The following is a 16,494-nucleotide window of genomic DNA, read 5'->3' as shown; positions in this document are numbered from 1 at the left end:
TTTGTAAAAGCAAGAAAATGGCAAATGTTCTCAGGTTCCAGCTTCTTAATTGCATAGTTTTGCAGCTTTTCTGTTTCATATAATTCTCAAATATTTTTTGTGATAGTTGGTCAAAAAGCACCTTTGACGCTCACATTTTTAAAAATATTTTATAGACCAAACTATTAGTTGGTCATAATAGAAAAATCAACATATTCATCTATTTATGATAATGAAATTAATCATTCACTCATACATCAAGTTTAAAGTGGATTTTATTTCACAAATCAGCCGCATATTTGTACACACTTAAACAATTTAAAACCCTTAGAATGTTTTCACACAACCCCTCTTTAGCGGCCCCTCACACACACACAGGTTTTCTTTTATTGAGCTGATTACGCCCGTTTTCAGCTCAAGATTGAGCAGAGCTATTTTGGGACTTTTCTGAGGTCAACAACCTACATGATAGAATCAGAATCTCGTTTTATCCGTCAATCAGGGTTACAGATGAGTCGACCACATCGCCATGGGAACAGGTCTAATCAGCCAAACTAAGTGAAAACACCTGTGTGGGTGTGACGTGGGCGCTAGAACACCAGGCACCATCTATTTTGATGAAGTCAGATCCACAAACATGACGTAAATAATTAGCGTTCGTCCTCTTTGTACAGCTTTCCAGTGAAAGTGACAGTGTAAATATTGATATAATAATCCTTCAAAGGTGGATGAAAAGTCATATCTGAAACTTGCACCCACCCCATAAAAAATTTAAAAGCAATACAAATATTTACATATTTCCGAACAAAGCAGGGACGTATTCCATAATAAAACAACTTGTAAACATGTTCCCAGAACCACGTTGCTGTCTAGAGGGTTTAGGCAGAGATGGTGAGACAGTCGGCCACAGCTGAGATGATGGGTTCTCATAATGGAGCGTCATTTTCTGTGGGAATCAAGGTTTCACTGTTTTCCTGCTCATTTAGAGGAGCCTCCTGAGAAAGAGGAACGGAAGATGTATAATCATCACAATTAAAAAAAAAAAGGGCAACTGCCATTTTCCAAACATCCTCAAAGTTACCTTTCAATTGAAAATCAATAGTGACTACAAGGTTAAAGGTCATGTTATTGGCTTACCTTAAGATGTCTGTAGATGCCCATTTGGAAACGGCAGCAAAAAACATCGATCAAGAATCCTACAATTCCGTGGAGCATGCCTGCAGGTGAGATAAAGATCCAACTTACTGGAGCTGCTGATGCTCAGTTTTAAGACTGAAGGTCTACTCTTACAGGCAGAATTGTTCCTCTACAACTTAAACTCGGAGCTTGCCAGTTACTCAATCATCTTTGGAAAAGTCATCTCCTCCAATCATCTCCTAATCAATCGTGTGAGAACAACTCTCAATTCACCTCAAAAGATGATTTGCTGAAGTAGATGACAAGATTGGATAACAGTAAAATAATTCAGTCCTGCTGTTTGGTGTAAACAAATGGAGCTTAAGAAATGACTGTAAAAGTAGCATACCTGCAGAAATGTCTGATTTTGCCCAGTAACTACATGCTACCTAGATTTTAAATTGGTTGAACATTTTTCAAAACATTCCCTGCTCACAACTGCATTATGGTGCAGGAATAACATTAAATGTTAATTAATGTTATCTGTGATGGAATGTTTATGTTTCCCACCTTTTCAGTCTGCAAGTTCAGCTTCATACTAATAATATATAAATTAAAAGCCCCAAATGGCTGCCCCGAGGTAAGGAAAGCAATTTAAAAATTAGCAGCAGCAATTTAGCCGTCAGTATTCAAAGTAAGAGCTAAAACATAATAAAGATCAAGTGTGATTGTTTTAAAGATGAATTCCTCAGCTGTGTTTCTGTTAGAGAGTTTATCTACCTGTTGTAGAGAAAATGCCTCCAATGATGCCACAGAGTCTGACGAGAAACTGCCAGAGAGGCATGTGCTGCTCGGTGACTTTGACCATTAGTGAGCTGATATCGTATTTCATAAAGATCCCCGAGACTCCATGGCTGCCTGCAGCATGGTTTATCACTCGCTCCTGCAGAGCATAGAGAGGAATACAAACATGTTCATCGCAACATTACATTGAATACTACACAAATGTACAAAAGGTGTGCAAAATGTAAACCTACCTGCTCTGTGACCGAGTACTGGTTTGTTTCTGCAGAGACCTTGTATGTGTTCAGTTTGGTGGGCACAATGGTGACAAAGTACTGAAACATGTGGTTGGCTGGAGATAATAACCAAAGTTATATGTTAGCTCAGCAAAATGGCATGGATTACAATAATAATAATGTGATTTTACACAGACATACATTCAGCAGAGACTTTCTCTGTGCCGTCCAGAGGGTTGATTATCCCAGGAATCACTTCTCCAAAGGACAGGTGGTCAATCCGGTGAGAGAAATTATAAGCTGTAACACAACGCCACATCAAAACAATTATTAATCATCCTCAAGTAAATACAAGTGCTTTCTTCATGCGTCACTTTAACCACACTTTTAATTTACAATAGACATCATCGCCTTGTTTGTATGAGAACATTTGTAAAGTAAATGTGTGCAACAAAGGTTTGTCAAAAAGATATCGAACTCACTGTCATGGCTGACAAGTGCAGCTAGATGGGCGTGGCCTCTGGGATGTGGGATGGATCTGTGTAGGGATGAGAAGGTCAGGGATCATTCAGCCTTTGCTAAATGTTTAATCTCTAAATTTGAATCGCCATGTAGATACATACTTGCCAACAGTAACGTGGAAATTCCCAGCCACCTTGTTGACATACAAGTGTCCATGTATCCTGCAGGCACTAAGGCTAGAGGGACTGTCCTCGCTACGGGGAAAAGGGACAAAACAAAATGGTGGGAATATATTTATCACAATATATGGGAGTTTCAAACTACTTCTTGTTTATCTTTGTAATCTAATGTTCAACCATCTATCAGTGCCAAAGAGAAAAAAGCTTGAGGATGTTGAGGATCCTGTACCTTTGAGCCTGAGCAGGAGGAGCTCCTTTTATCGCAGCCTTGAAGAGTAAATCCTGGAGAGCGTGCTCCACTCTCAGACGCTCCTGGATGTGCAGAAGTGTCCTAACAGAGAGTGACAGAAAGATTGAGGAAACAAAAACTCACTTGGAAATAGACTAAATAAAACAATTAAATGCATTGTTATCTGACAAAAAAAGGTTTGAACATGTAAATGTGTAGATACTAAATGAAGCGCAGCGATCGTAAATGACAACAGAGTTTTAATTGTAATGCAAACATCATAGCATGAATACTTATGAATAATGGATGAACATGACACTGTATTCCTTTAGTGAGTGTTCATAAATAGATGTTAATGCAGGTTAAAAACTTGAATCTTACATGTGCCATAATCTTTGCTCCGGGGAGAGCTCAAAGTTGACCTAAAGTGGCGACAAAACACAATGTCAGACAGGCTTTAATGCACTTGTCTCCTGTTACACAAAGAAAAGGGGATTTGATGCATTTTTAACAATACAGTAAAATGAAATGAAAACAGTGAAGGCGCTTGTACTCACTGCTTCATATTTTAATCCATCAGAAGCAACCATGTTCTCTGCCAGATCCAGGACATCTGCCCCTATATCTGCATTCACATGAAGAACAAACCCATGACAGCTTTCTAAAACCACAGAGATGAAATACAAATACAATAAAGTGCCTTGTGTTGTACTTACATTGACATCTCATGGCTACTGTGATGTCCACGTTTATTCTCAGTTTACTGTCGGAGAAGAGCAGATGGTGAACATACTAACTATTACAATTTGTGGTGAAATGGGAGCTTGAATGTGAATATGATGTAACCAATATATATATCTGTTATGTAGACTAGCTAAGCCATGGATTAAGCAACGAGAACTTGACTGCACCTTGAAGAAGTGATAGTTATTGATTCCTCAGCTGACTTTAAGCATCTGCTTAAACCAACATCCTTCAAGTGGGTTATGTATTTTATTTTAGAAAAAATGATAAAACCTGAGGCTGTGCTAAGAGAAGACACGTGGTTGAAGCACAATGAAACACTTCTTTGTCTCTTACCTGCTGAAGTCTTTGTCCACCTCATACTCATACTTCATCCATGTGTTTCTGTACACGAAGAACTCCAGGAAGGCGAGGACAGCCATGAGAGTGAACGCTATCAGGGACACTGCAGAGAGACAGGAGACAGGAGACATGAGACATGAGACCTGAGACAGGAGACATGAGACAGGAGACAGGAGACATGAGACATGAGACAGAGACAGGAGACATGAGACATGAGACATGAGACATGAGACATGAGACATGAGACATGAGACAGGAGACATGAGACATGAGACCTGAGACATGAGACATGAGACATGAGACAGGAGACATGAGACAGGAGACTGAGACCTGAGACAGGACATGAGACAGGAGACATGAGACCTGAGACCTGAGACATGAGACAGGAGAGATGAGACAGGAGACATGAGACATGAGACCTGAGACATGAGACAGGAGACATGAGACATGAGACAGGAGACATGAGACATGAGACATGAGACCTGAGACAGGAGACATGAGACCTGAGACAGGAGAGACATGAGACAGGAGACATGAGACATGAGACATGAGACAGGATGTGTAGGTCACCAGATAAGTGTAGGCTACATCTTAGTGTCCATGCTACGTTACCTGTCCCACCGCTGGCCGTGGACTCCACATAGCTCTCGGGGACTTTGGGGAAGGCGTCCAACTCCTTCACCAGAGTCAGAGCCTTCTTCTTGGTCAGCCTCCTCATGGTGGGAGCAGCAGTGATGCGTCTCCAGGTGACTCCCTCATACGGTGGTCGTTACCTAGCAGCCAGCAGCCGTTGGTCGCTTAGGGTGACGACGTGTAACGTTCTGTTTGTCTACAACGGCTTTTTGTTTGTGCTGACGTTGAACATGACAACAGCTGTTAGCAACCGTTGACGTTAACGTACTCAGTTAAATAGTATGCCGGCGGAACACGACTACATGTGGCCGGTTAAGTCGTAGTGTACCGTCAGCTCAGTCCAAAGCTAAAGGGCTTAGTTCCACAGTGAAACATCAATAAATCACCAGACACGACGTCGGTTACCTGTGTGGGTGTGTTGTTGGGGTTAGCTAACCTAGCTAGCCTAGCTCACGGTGTCGTTGACCCCGCTGTCTGAATAAAAGCTGCTCCCATTTTGACGTAGCGCCCTCTACCGCCAGCTCCGTGCAGGTTACACAAGCATTCATGTCGTTTTTAATGATTCACCACTGACGTTATTTGGTGTAACATGTGTAGCTGGCGTTAAGAGGAGTTTGGTGTTTGCTAATTGGGCCCTAGTTATATAAAACCTTTGATCTAGCCACCACGGGATCACCAGCTGGGGACGCCGCAGGTCGTCAGTGAGGCTCCTCACAGGGGTCTCTATGAGGCTGATTCTGCCCCTGTAACCTGGTGCCAGTACTGAGCACGAACTGAAGGAGGCCTCCACATAGTGACCTCACACACAACCAGAGCAGACAGTAACTCCCTAGAAGGGACATGTTGTGTTTTTTCTTGTGACAACCTCAGAGTGAATGCTTGGACTCAAGTTTTGAAGAATACATGCCCTCTAAACTCAGCTGATGTTTTAATTTAGGAGCCCATATTTCCAAACAATGTTTGAATGAATCATGTTACCAGAAAACTAATTGCCACACTGTGATTCCTGTGGCTTTTGAGTGAGGCATTTCTGCTTTGAATCTACACTATTTATTGCCTCGATGCTTACATTTTGACACTTTGACAGTACACCTTTCTGGTTATTTAATTTAAGTGTTGTTTGAAATGTAACATCTTTCTCTTTGCATCTCAATTTAATTTACTAGTGAATTTAAGGACCTAAAAAACATTTGGTTCATAAAATGTTGTTACAGTAGCTGTAAATCCCCCAAAAAATTAAATCAAAGGACACCGTTTGTCAAACTCATTGCTCATATACTGGAGCAAAATACATTTTATTAGACACAATCCCAAAGATCACATTTACTTTAACTTAAAGGGAAATCCACTGTATAAATAAATGTATATTATGCCATTGATTTTGGACAGTAGAGTCAATACAATTATTCTTATTACATTTTTATTGTTATCTTTTTTTAGCGTAAACTTTTATCATTATATTCTGTCTCTCTGCTTCTCAAGGAGATCATTTTTCAAATCCACAAATAAAAAAAAAAATGAGATTTACAAATATGACATAAATAACCATTAGTAGTATATTTTAAGCTGGACTTTCCCTTTTAGACCAAAACCGCATCTTTAATGGAAAGCAAGAAGTGATGGGATCCAGCACAAACACAACCTGGTTTCCAGCTCCTGTATCAAAGTACCTCTGCCCTGCTCATGTGTCCTTGATTAGTTGCTGAATCACTGACAATTAAACAATTAAACAATTAAACCCCTGGCGTCCCTGCGAAGGAGGCGGCATCAAAGAAAGAATATTTTGGCAAGGATCAGTATAACATTAGATAAAATGCTGCTGATAACATTCATGAATGCATTAACAAACATATTTCCTGGTTTGAACAGGGGCCCATAAAATAACAATGCAACAGTACTATACTATTGTAATAGTATGACAATAACAGTAGTAACTACTCTCAAACCCTAACTACTATTTTTCATGTTACGAACAACATTAACTTTTGTCTTTCATATAACATACATAATAAGAGACATCATGAGAGATTTCTTCCTTCAGTCAGGTGTGCCTCTTTCAAACAAAACAAAAATATATGCTTATAATCATTCAATAAGTGAGGGCTTTTGCTCAGGATTACTGTCAGTACTTAAGATATACATCTAGTGAAATACTATACAACTTCAAGTATTATGTGCATTATTTTAGTGCTGTGCAAGCATAGGACAAATAAGCATGCCAACAAAAATCCTGCATCCTTATAGACAGTTCATAGCCACATCTAACATCAAGGTTGTGACGCTCTTCTCAGCAGATAGATTGATGACTGGAAAAGTCAGTAGATATTGTAGAGGCCAACACAAACTCAAATATCAAACATAACCTCCTGCTAAAAGTTTTAAGGTTGAAGCTCATGAGGCTGAAATCATTCACATGCTGCTCGCTCTATTCTGCAGGTACAGAGTCCGGACCCTCGTCCAATAGGACGGCTGTCTCTAGGACATCGGAGGTGGGCGTGTCAGGCGGCTCTTGAGAGAGATCTTCAGAGCATCTGCTCACAGTGGGTGAGATAACATCTGGACTTGTGTCACAGGACTCTATGCTCTGCTCCGAGGTGGCTGTTGTAATTGTTGTGGCAGCACTGGGGGGGACTGGGTCAAACTCATCATCGTCGTCTTCGGGGATCGGTGACTCATGGATAGCTGCCAGAAAAACAGATATCTTAGACAAGCTGATTTGGAGGAAGTTGACAGTTTTTGTAAAACGATGAATGGGGAGACAATGCCAACTCACTGCTGAAAGCTTCTGGGTACTGCTTAGCAATCTTCCCTTTTAGTGTCCTGAAGAAGCAGAGGAGGCCAATAATCAGAGGTTGAAAGTGAGTGTGTGTTTGTTTGCACTGGGGGGGATGGGGGAGACTTACCTGATCCTCCTGAAGACGCTGTCCAGATCTTTCTTCATCTCCACGAGGGTGCGAGTGTGGAGTAGGAAGCGCTCGTTCATCTGTTGCAGTCGCACGTTGGACAGCCCGTTGAAGTTGATCAACATCTCATTTGTTTTCTCAAATCGATCAAGCCTGTTTTCACAACAATTCAGCAAAGCAACAATTATCTCCAGGTGCAAGTGAACTGACCTACACCAAACAGCACAACCATTTTATATTGAAACATTGTGAAGCAGCAGATATGCCACATGAAGCTAAACTGATCCCACGGTGACACTCACATGTGTCTCTGAGCCTGGATGATGGCGTTAACATCCTCGGAGTTGACCATGCTCAGCATCCTGTTACAGAACACGCCGGATGCTGTGGGCTCCACCATGATGAAGATCGATGCTGCAAAACAAACCTTTATTTTAGAAATGCGAGTCGTGTCATATAATGAATTCAACCACACAATCATTGAAACCACGATCCCGTAAAGAAAGCTTATTCATGCTTCTACTGTGGCAGTGACATCACACTGTTAAGTTTCTCTGTGATCATTCAATGCAGCATGGTTAACGATGAACAACTTTATGAACAGTTCGGCGGGGTCCCCTGTTAGCAGGCTGGACCATCGGTTATACCGTCAGCCTGGAGAGATAAAGCGACAACATTCATATTATCTACCTCCGCTCCCACAGGAGTTGTATGCGTCGACCTCTGGGTGTCTAAAAGGACATTTGCAGCCTAAAGAGGCATCTGACAGCCGGCTGTGTAACAAAAACAAAGCACTTCCGTGTGCGTTCAGACTTCCGGTCACAGGACATCGCGTTTCCGGTGTCTTTTTCCCCCACATTTCTTATTTTTTTTTTCTTTATTTAAAAACTAGGCAAATCACAATGTACATTTTTAAGGAATCTAATCTCGTTACATCGTTGTTTTTCAGATGAAAACTTATATAATAATAACAATGAATGTGTGGGACGTTTCAAACCCATACATGAATGAATAGGCCTATCAGTAAAAACAAAAGTACATTTGTTTTTATAATCAAATGGATATACAGTACCAGTCAAAAGTGTGGACACACCTTCTCATTCAACTACTTTGAAGAATCTAAAATATAAAACATATTCTGGTTTGTTGAGCATTTGTTTGTTTACCACATAATTCCATATGTGTTCCTTCATAGTTTGGATGTCTTCAATATTAATCTACAATGTAGAAAAAAAATTGAAAAAACATTGAATGAGAAGGTGTGTCCAAACTTTTGACTGGTACTGTAGGTCCAATGTCCAATATCTGAAAAGATTATACAGACTATTGATTTTTCTGTAATCTCTTAGTTATAATCATTACATTACATTACATTACAGTCATTTAGCAGACGCTTTTATCCAAAGCGACTTACAATAAGTGTATTCAACATAGGTATTCAAGAGAACTACTAGTCACCAGAAGTCATAAGTGCATCTCCTTTCTTAAACAAGCATCTAAAAGCATAAACCAGAGCAAAAGTATAGTGCAGAAGCAAATTACTACGAAAACAATAAGTGCAACAAACTAATACGAATACAATAAGTGCAACGAACTGATACGAATACAATAAGTGCAACAAACTAATACGAATGCAATAAGTGCTACGAGGAAGGCTCAGGGTAGTACTTCATGAATCAGTCTCAAAACATAATTGCAAAATTTAAAAAGCCTAAATGGGAGAGAGACAATCTGCACCTGTAGTATCAGAATGAGTCACTCCAGTTTTGTTCCAAGTTGGATCTGAGACTTAAACCTATGAGATGCTAAATAAGTCAAGCAAACTCAGGCGTCCTAGTTTTTTTAAATTCAGAATTCAGTCGTTTTTTTAGACTGACATAATACATATATGTATTTTTTTTATTTTTTTTACAGATGTCGTCAGATGCATGAATTAAAAAATTACTACCCTGAAAGTTCTAATACAACCCATATTTTTGGGGTGTTTAGATCTAAAGCAAAGTGATTATTGTGTAATTGCAGTAAAGTAATTAATGTGAGGTACATGTGTACAAAATTCTCCCATTTTGAATCCAGTATATATATATATATTAGTCTTATATTAAAACACTGATGTAGACAATGTCCTGAAGACTCTTAAATGTTGTAAATTCACCCTTACCTTTCCCTTATTTTACATTATCTTACATCACACACTGACACTTACATGATTTATGTCACTGCCATGAAAGTAGGTATTTTCTAGGAAATAAAGTAAATCATTTAAAATCTAATTTTATGGTTAGCTCAATTTGGATCTTCCTGCTGAGTTCATTTTTCACCCCCTACCCACTTTATACCATTAAATCCAGTACAACTCATTAAAAACCATACTTCCAGAAAACTCACAAAATTACTTTTATTAAGGGACAGGTAAAAAAAGTACATGGTTTATAAAAAATACAAAACCGCTTTGTCTAACTTGTAAGCTAAGTAAATGCATAGCAACAGTACATGCAAGTCTAGAGTTAGGTATCCTACAATTCTGTAACATTTTAAGCTACCAGCTAAAAGGAGAAAAAGTACAGTTTGGTTGCAATCTATCATTCGTCTACATGATACAAATCCAAAGTGATGGTACAGAATAAGTTAGGTTGCACGCAAATCAACTGATGAGTAAATAAATACTTAACATTTCACAAATATTGACAACCGGTAATTCAATGCAATGTTAAACAAAGCCTGCGTGAGAATTACATTCAATTTCTTAAGTACAAAACCATTCTACGTATAAGCTAAAGATGAAAAGAATTCATAGTATTACACTTGTAAGCAGGGATGCAGTGATACAAATAAATATGAAATAAATAAATAATGAAACCCATATAAGAGCCATATGGCTCACCCAACCCCTTATGTACATAACTCACCATCCCAACTAAAACAACACATGTATGAAAATTCATATTAGTGTTCTGTTTAAAATACCATAAACATACATACAAATGACCTCGGACAAGCACAAGTGTCTATGGAAAACCTGCATTGATTTGACATTGGGTGAATTTCAATGTGCTTTGGCTTTCGTTTGATAAATAAAGTAATATTAGGCTATATATCACAACACATTTGTGGTATATAAGAGGCAATGGCATAGAATTTCAACTTGTATAAAGTATTTTACCTTTACTGACCCAGGAATGACAGGAATCACTGATATCAATATTGCTGAATGACTATAGACCGATTGTGTGTTTTGCTGCTGTATTATGTGGTATTATTATGGAAAGAAACTTTTATTTTTCCTTTTTTTCTTACATATAAAAATAAGCTAATAAAACTTCAGCGAAATGGATCCAAAAAAATAAAAGTAAGATTTACAGTTTATATAAGGCCATGCAATTTTAGTAGACTCATGCATCGGATCATGAGGTCTTTTGGATGAGTGGGCTTGCCATTCATGCAAAATGCACTATGTGTTGCTGAGGCCACAATAAATATACTGTCCCTTGTGTTCCTTAATACCGATACCAGAATTAACACTAGCACTGTCTGTCACACATTATTAAGGCTGGTGTATTTGCTGTTGAAGCTGTGAATAGGCCTTGTTTGAATGGGACCCACTCACATATTTGCACACAGAGACAGTTTACAAACAAACTCTTTGATAGGAATGGATGTCAAAGTGAAAAAGATACAAACACAGGGGCTACTGTACACGTTTCTGCTCTGTCAATGTAAAGTGTCATTCATTCCAAAACGAGATATCAACCATTTAAAAAAAGAAATATCTACTCTTAACAAAGAAGGCAAAAGTAATGCCTTTATGTTAGTCATCTGAACATATATGCTTATAAAATAGCCACATTAAGAATGGGTTCAGCCGTATGTTTGAAATGTTGAGTAATGAATTTATAGTAGCACCTTTTTCTGTGAGTAAATGGATCTATTGCGTTTTGGAATAAAATCTTTTAAACTAACTACCAGAGCTCCAGCATTTCATCTAAAGGAAATCAAAAACACCACGGATTATGGTCCATCGTCAGGATGGTTTGAATATTAAATACAAAAAAAGAGACAAAGTGGAAAAACAACAGTTCATAAATTACCAATTAAACAAAATAAACAAACCTCCAATATCATTATAGAGAAGACCAAAGGAGTTTCAGCTGCTTTATGATTGAAGGCGATCTGAGGCAACTTCTTTCTGTAAGTGCTTGAGGAAAAAAAAAACAGCACCCCAAGATTTCTTCAGAGATGTATGCAAGGCCTGGTTTTGACTTTACCATCCACCCTCCATCACTGCCTCGCTCCTGGTTGGAGGTGTTGTCACGGTAACACATAGCTGTGCAGGACCTAGATTTTCCTCACACCTTGGTGTCTCCTTCACTTCCTCTTCCGTCTGGGATTTATGCTCGCTGACATCCACGCCCCCCTGGCCCTCCTCTATCTCCACCTCTTCCTCCTCATCTTCCTCCTCCTCCTCTTCCTCCTCCTCCTCTTGTTGCTGCTGCTGCCGTTGTTTTTTGCGGCAGCATGGTTTGAACAAATGGGGGTCGATAAGCACTTCTCCAAAGCGTCCCTTGTAGATTATTCCACAGCACACCTTTTGCCTAGACAAAACAAACATATTGTATTTATTCAAGCCATGAAGCAACGCTGAATTAATTATAGGGCCTGTACCAGTGATTTACATGATTTAGGTCATTTATAGCACTGCATTAGAATGCAATGAGAGTGTGTCTGTGACAAATATTTGCAAATTTCCCCGCTGCGGGACTAATAAAGGATTATCTTATCTTAATATCTAAAGTATGTATGAATTTTGACTAATGCACCCTTGGTATACAGGTACGTAGGTCAATTAGGTCATGGAAAAGAAGGTGGTTAACTCCTGCACACTCAGGAACACAGTCAGCTCTCACGTTTGTTGAAGAGGCAACACGTCCGTCGCAGAACTTTGTCAGGCATTTAAAGTGCAGAGCAATGCAATGTAGATGTGTTTTTTAGGAAATGGCCAAAGCGCGCTAAAAAATTAAAGTGGTCCATTAAAGAAAGTGAGCAGCCCATATGACTTTTAAGAGTATTGGACCAAGAGCATAAATATGTCAGACTCCTGGTTTGCCTTTAATTTTTGTTAATACCCCAAAGTGGGTCTTATTTCAAAATTGACTTGTGGTAAAAAAATTGGTGTAGGGGCTATAAAGACACTGACGTCTTGCCTTTACATTTTGAGCGTGTAAAAATCCATATTGTCAACAACATGCTGCAATGAGTCAGTGCTAACACTTCAGTGTCTGGCTTACCTCTTCCAGTAAGTGAGGTCCAGAAATGAGAAAACAGGGGAGCGACTGGATCCCGGGCTGAGCTCGGTGTCTGAACCGTCATCTGAAAGGTTGCTGTAGCTAGGAGACTGAGCCGGAGAGTTACTGGAGGTGGTGCTGTGGGCATCTGAATCTGATCGGAAGAACAAAAAGTGAACAATGGAGGGGTGAATAGGTGTGACATAAGTGGTGTGAATGACAAAAAAAAAATCTACTCTTTCAGGAACAAATAGGCTAAGTGATAAAATATGGCACTGATTGCCAGAAATGCAGAACTCACTGTTTCTTTTAAGCTCGTTCTGCAGCCTGCTGATCTGGCTGGGCCTTGCTTTCTTGGAGATGGACTTTATCTTCTTGGGCCTGGAAGTTATCTTTAGGCTGGGACCTCCTCTGGCATCAACAACCTGTACGGAGGATAGTAGAACAGTCTGCATAATTCAGGCATTTCATTATAACCAAGCAGTAGCTCAACCACATCAGGACTGCAATCAAAACCCACGTGGTTCCAGTTCTTCTTGGTCCCCACAGGTAACTTCTTCCATCGTTTCACGAGGAGCACACAGGCGTTACAGATTTCTCCAGATCGCGTTTCACTCAGTCTGCAAGACAATTTGTGGAGGAATGTTTCAAATCAATACGGTATGAATACCCTACACATGGAGGAGGGTCTGTCTCTCTGTCTCTTACCCAAAACAGCTCCTGAAGTCTTTCTCGTAACGCTTACTGTCCGTGAAACGAGAGCTTGACGACTTCGCGCGGCAGATGCAGCAGCCGTCCAGACTCCTGTACATTTTTGGCTTATGAAAGCCAAACATCTGCGTAAACAAAAAGAGATTTCAATATGAACACCTCAGGCTCTCATTGGTGTGCATGGCGTGTCTACTGCAGTGACTCTCTGCAGCCATACAGCTCTGGTTCAGAGACGTGATGTTTTATTACAGTTTAGCCTCAATGTGAATTATGTTACAAACAAATCTGGTGTTTTGTAACGATCAGAGTGCACATACAAAAAAAAATAATAATCAGGAAAGCGATTTTGTTGGAGCATCTCTCCGCTTTGACCCACATGGGGGGGAAGTAGGTCAACAGTCAGACAGCGTGTCAGACAGATCATGTCACCAGGCTGCTCACAGGCTGCACGCTTCATTTTGGAAACTCAAAATATAAGCATGCACATGGAGCTAATCCGATTCTCCCGGCTGCAGTTCTTTGCTAGATTATTTAAATGGTTATTTGCAACAAAATACAAGCACGGATTGCCTGAGAAATGCAAAAATATAAATGTGTCCGGGGGAAGACACGCGTGCTGATTGTGGAGAGGAATTATGATTTATGTTGCTGGGCAAAATGTGATCTCCACAGCACATGTAGCCCTGAACTGCGGCAAAAACTGCGAGCCGCGCCCCCCAGACTGGTTTTTTCCCCCTTCTTGCCACCAGTCCTCGGGGTCCTCAGAGAGCAGGGGAAACGAAAGACCTCTCACTCCGCTGGTTTTATCAGAGAGCCTTGGGCAGTGGGGGGTGGGGGGATAAGTAAACCAGAAAACTGTCTCCTGATGACTGAAGTAAGACATCTAACAATGTTAATGTCTATTAATTAAAACTGTAGAACCTTATTGTTTAATAAAAATGCATCATTTTTGTATTATTGCAATATGATTAAAGTCAGTAAAACTATTACAAATACATCTGTCTAGCCCTGCAAAGTCTGATTTAAATGTACAAACTATCATAGAAAAACATTTATGTATGCTTTACTGTTGCTGAAAGTTTATTTGCAGAAACTTGCGATTCAAGCCACCAAAGTCATAAGTCTATTTAACCGGTTTCTTGCTTCACTGATTAAACATGTATTTTACATGAGAGCCCTGACTAAAACCGCAACAACAAACAATTTATTTTTTATTTGTATTCTTATTTTTATTTTATTCTATTTTTATTTTATTGTATAATATGTGTATTTATTATCTGTTTCTGTGTAGTTGAGCTGCTGCAACACTTGAATTTCCCCCCATGGGGATCAATAAAGGAATATAATAATAATAATTTAGAGGTCACAAATCATAGCCTATAACTTATAATTAAATAGATAAATGATGAAGAAATAATCTATTTTAAAACAAACACATTTGATCAGCAGGGTACTGAAATTATAAAACAAAAATAATAAAACCATTAATTTAAATCTGTGAATTTATATATTTTATATAACACGCCTGTATTCTGGGGTACATTACGAGGCCGACCACATATCCACCTTCGAGTGTCTCATCTGTAAACTGCAGACGATCTCTGCAGCAGACTACAGTACGTGACGCAACGCAACATGGCAACACACTTCAAAGGCGGAGGCAGTGTGGAGAAGGGGGTGTGATGCGATTTTCCCGCAAAAGCTATAATAATAAAAGTAAACTGGGGGGAAATCCAACTTAAAACAGGCAGAACTTGCTTGAACGACATCTGGTTTTCGAGAAATCCGCATGTTTTCATCGAGAGAAAAGTGCAAGTCGCCAATTTCACCGCCCACTCCAGCGAGGACGCATGGCATGCCACACGACCTGCTTCATGCGCACCCATTTTATGACGACCGTCCGATGCTCGACGGTGCCCGACTCTCCCCCCCTGCCACTTTAACTTTACACCGAGAGATAAACTAAGGCGAGGACATTTCAGAAGCAAACACATGTTCATTTTTGATAGTAAAGTGAAAGCAGTCCTCAGGAAACCGTGTAACGTGATCTTTACTCTTTGTTATTCCACAGTCCACCTTCAACACCAAGTTCAAAGCGACGGCTTTCTGGGACTCGGGTGGTTTTTTTTGTGTGCACTAAAACAGTACACTTACATTAAAGGTGTTTTATTCCACCCAGCTGGAGTTTCATGAGGCTGTTTTGTTGACAGAGGCGCCCGCGTGTTGAGTGCTCCGGGTGGGCGTGAGACTCTCAACTAGTGAGGAGCAGACTGCAGCCACAATACCCCTGTTAATGCCTCTAAAAGGGGTATTTATCCGCTCCCAAAGACCGACTTTAGTCAAATGTAGGGAGCAATAAAAGGGAGTGATTTCCTCCGGCGGCCAACAACAACAACAACAACAGCCATCCCTAATCAAACCCGCATATTGTCCCACTATTACAAAAACGCATTTTCCGCTTTCATCCTGCCTTCCTCTCACTTCGCCCGGTTACTTGAACTGTGTTTAAGATGAGCTGCACATCAAGTTGACCGACTCGTCGTCTTTGCAGCAGGCCTAGGAAGGAGCAATTGTTCTGACACAACTCGAATTTTGTTTTAAAAAATGACACATCTGAACCCACAACTGCGACTTTAAACCCCCTTAAAGCTCCGAGGACCCAGAACAAACACAAAGTGGCTGCGTTCATTACCTTGTTGCAAGCTGCGTGAATCTGCTACAAAGTATTAATCCTTATATTGTCGGTACGATGAGACTGTTATGAAAATCAACCCGCATCCGAAACCCGCTCCCTTGTTGATGTCCTCGCTTGTGGACGGGACTGGATAGTTGTGGATGCAGTGCGCATGCGTCGTATCCACACCTCCATTTCAGAGTAGGGCAGAAGGCTTTTTT

At 40.1% G+C, this 16,494-nt stretch overlaps 3 protein-coding genes across 3 annotated transcripts; all 3 read right to left on the bottom strand.

The window, feature by feature from the left end:
* Nucleotides 1-242: 242 nt before the first annotated feature.
* LOC129108904 (endoplasmic reticulum-Golgi intermediate compartment protein 2-like) lies at nt 243-5,290 on the bottom strand. Its single transcript, XM_054620830.1, has 13 exons — nt 4,683-5,290; nt 4,065-4,173; nt 3,701-3,747; nt 3,542-3,609; nt 3,366-3,406; nt 2,985-3,086; nt 2,738-2,830; nt 2,597-2,652; nt 2,316-2,414; nt 2,133-2,230; nt 1,876-2,038; nt 1,117-1,196; nt 243-974 (listed from the first exon to the last, which is right to left on the bottom strand). Exons 1-13 carry the CDS (start codon nt 4,786-4,788, stop codon nt 906-908), a joined length of 1,131 nt encoding a protein of 376 aa, XP_054476805.1. The 5' UTR covers nt 4,789-5,290; the 3' UTR covers nt 243-905.
* A 696-nt stretch (nt 5,291-5,986) lies between these two features.
* Nucleotides 5,987-8,406, bottom strand: kxd1 (KxDL motif containing 1). The gene is made up of 5 exons (XM_054620833.1): nt 8,297-8,406; nt 7,909-8,020; nt 7,607-7,759; nt 7,477-7,523; nt 5,987-7,385 (listed from the first exon to the last, which is right to left on the bottom strand). Exons 2-5 carry the CDS (start codon nt 8,004-8,006, stop codon nt 7,129-7,131), a joined length of 555 nt encoding a protein of 184 aa, XP_054476808.1. The 5' UTR covers nt 8,007-8,020; nt 8,297-8,406; the 3' UTR covers nt 5,987-7,128.
* Nucleotides 8,407-9,995: 1,589 nt separating this feature from the next.
* On the bottom strand, nt 9,996-16,449 carry sinhcaf (SIN3-HDAC complex associated factor). The gene is made up of 6 exons (XM_054620832.1): nt 16,292-16,449; nt 13,597-13,724; nt 13,409-13,508; nt 13,190-13,313; nt 12,892-13,042; nt 9,996-12,198 (listed from the first exon to the last, which is right to left on the bottom strand). The coding sequence occupies exons 2-6, from the start codon at nt 13,722-13,724 to the stop codon at nt 11,868-11,870; spliced, it is 834 nt and encodes a 277-aa protein (XP_054476807.1). The 5' UTR covers nt 16,292-16,449; the 3' UTR covers nt 9,996-11,867.
* Between the last annotated feature and the right edge of the window lie 45 nt (nt 16,450-16,494).

This window comes from Anoplopoma fimbria, chromosome 19 (genome assembly GCF_027596085.1).
Source record: "Anoplopoma fimbria isolate UVic2021 breed Golden Eagle Sablefish chromosome 19, Afim_UVic_2022, whole genome shotgun sequence".
In the NCBI taxonomy this organism is placed as follows: Eukaryota; Metazoa; Chordata; class Actinopteri; order Perciformes; family Anoplopomatidae; genus Anoplopoma; species Anoplopoma fimbria.
This window is presented reverse-complemented; position numbering and strand designations above follow the sequence as displayed.

What these genes read in the sequence shown, in the direction of transcription:
- kxd1 (XM_054620833.1), bottom strand. Translation starts at nt 8,006, where the DNA reads ATGGTGGAGCCCACAGCATCCGGCGTGTTCTGTAACAGGATGCTGAGC. An exon ending in ATCCAGGCTCAGAGACACAT is followed by an intron (nt 7,760 to 7,908) that starts GTGAGTGTCACC and finishes TTGTGAAAACAG; the next exon opens with GCTTGATCGATTTGAGAAAA. An exon ending in GTACCCAGAAGCTTTCAGCA is followed by an intron (nt 7,386 to 7,476) that starts GTGAGTTGGCAT and finishes TTTTTCTGGCAG; the next exon opens with CTATCCATGAGTCACCGATC.
- sinhcaf (XM_054620832.1), bottom strand. Translation starts at nt 13,724, where the DNA reads ATGTTTGGCTTTCATAAGCCAAAAATGTACAGGAGTCTGGACGGCTGC. An exon ending in GAACGAGCTTAAAAGAAACA is followed by an intron (nt 13,043 to 13,189) that starts GTGAGTTCTGCA and finishes TCTTCCGATCAG; the next exon opens with ATTCAGATGCCCACAGCACC. An exon ending in GACCTCACTTACTGGAAGAG is followed by an intron (nt 12,199 to 12,891) that starts GTAAGCCAGACA and finishes TGTTTTGTCTAG; the next exon opens with GCAAAAGGTGTGCTGTGGAA.
- LOC129108904 (XM_054620830.1), bottom strand. Translation starts at nt 4,788, where the DNA reads ATGAGGAGGCTGACCAAGAAGAAGGCTCTGACTCTGGTGAAGGAGTTG. An exon ending in GTGGACAAAGACTTCAGCAG is followed by an intron (nt 3,748 to 4,064) that starts GTAAGAGACAAA and finishes CTTCTCCGACAG; the next exon opens with TAAACTGAGAATAAACGTGG. An exon ending in AGAGAAAGTCTCTGCTGAAT is followed by an intron (nt 2,231 to 2,315) that starts GTATGTCTGTGT and finishes TATTATCTCCAG; the next exon opens with CCAACCACATGTTTCAGTAC.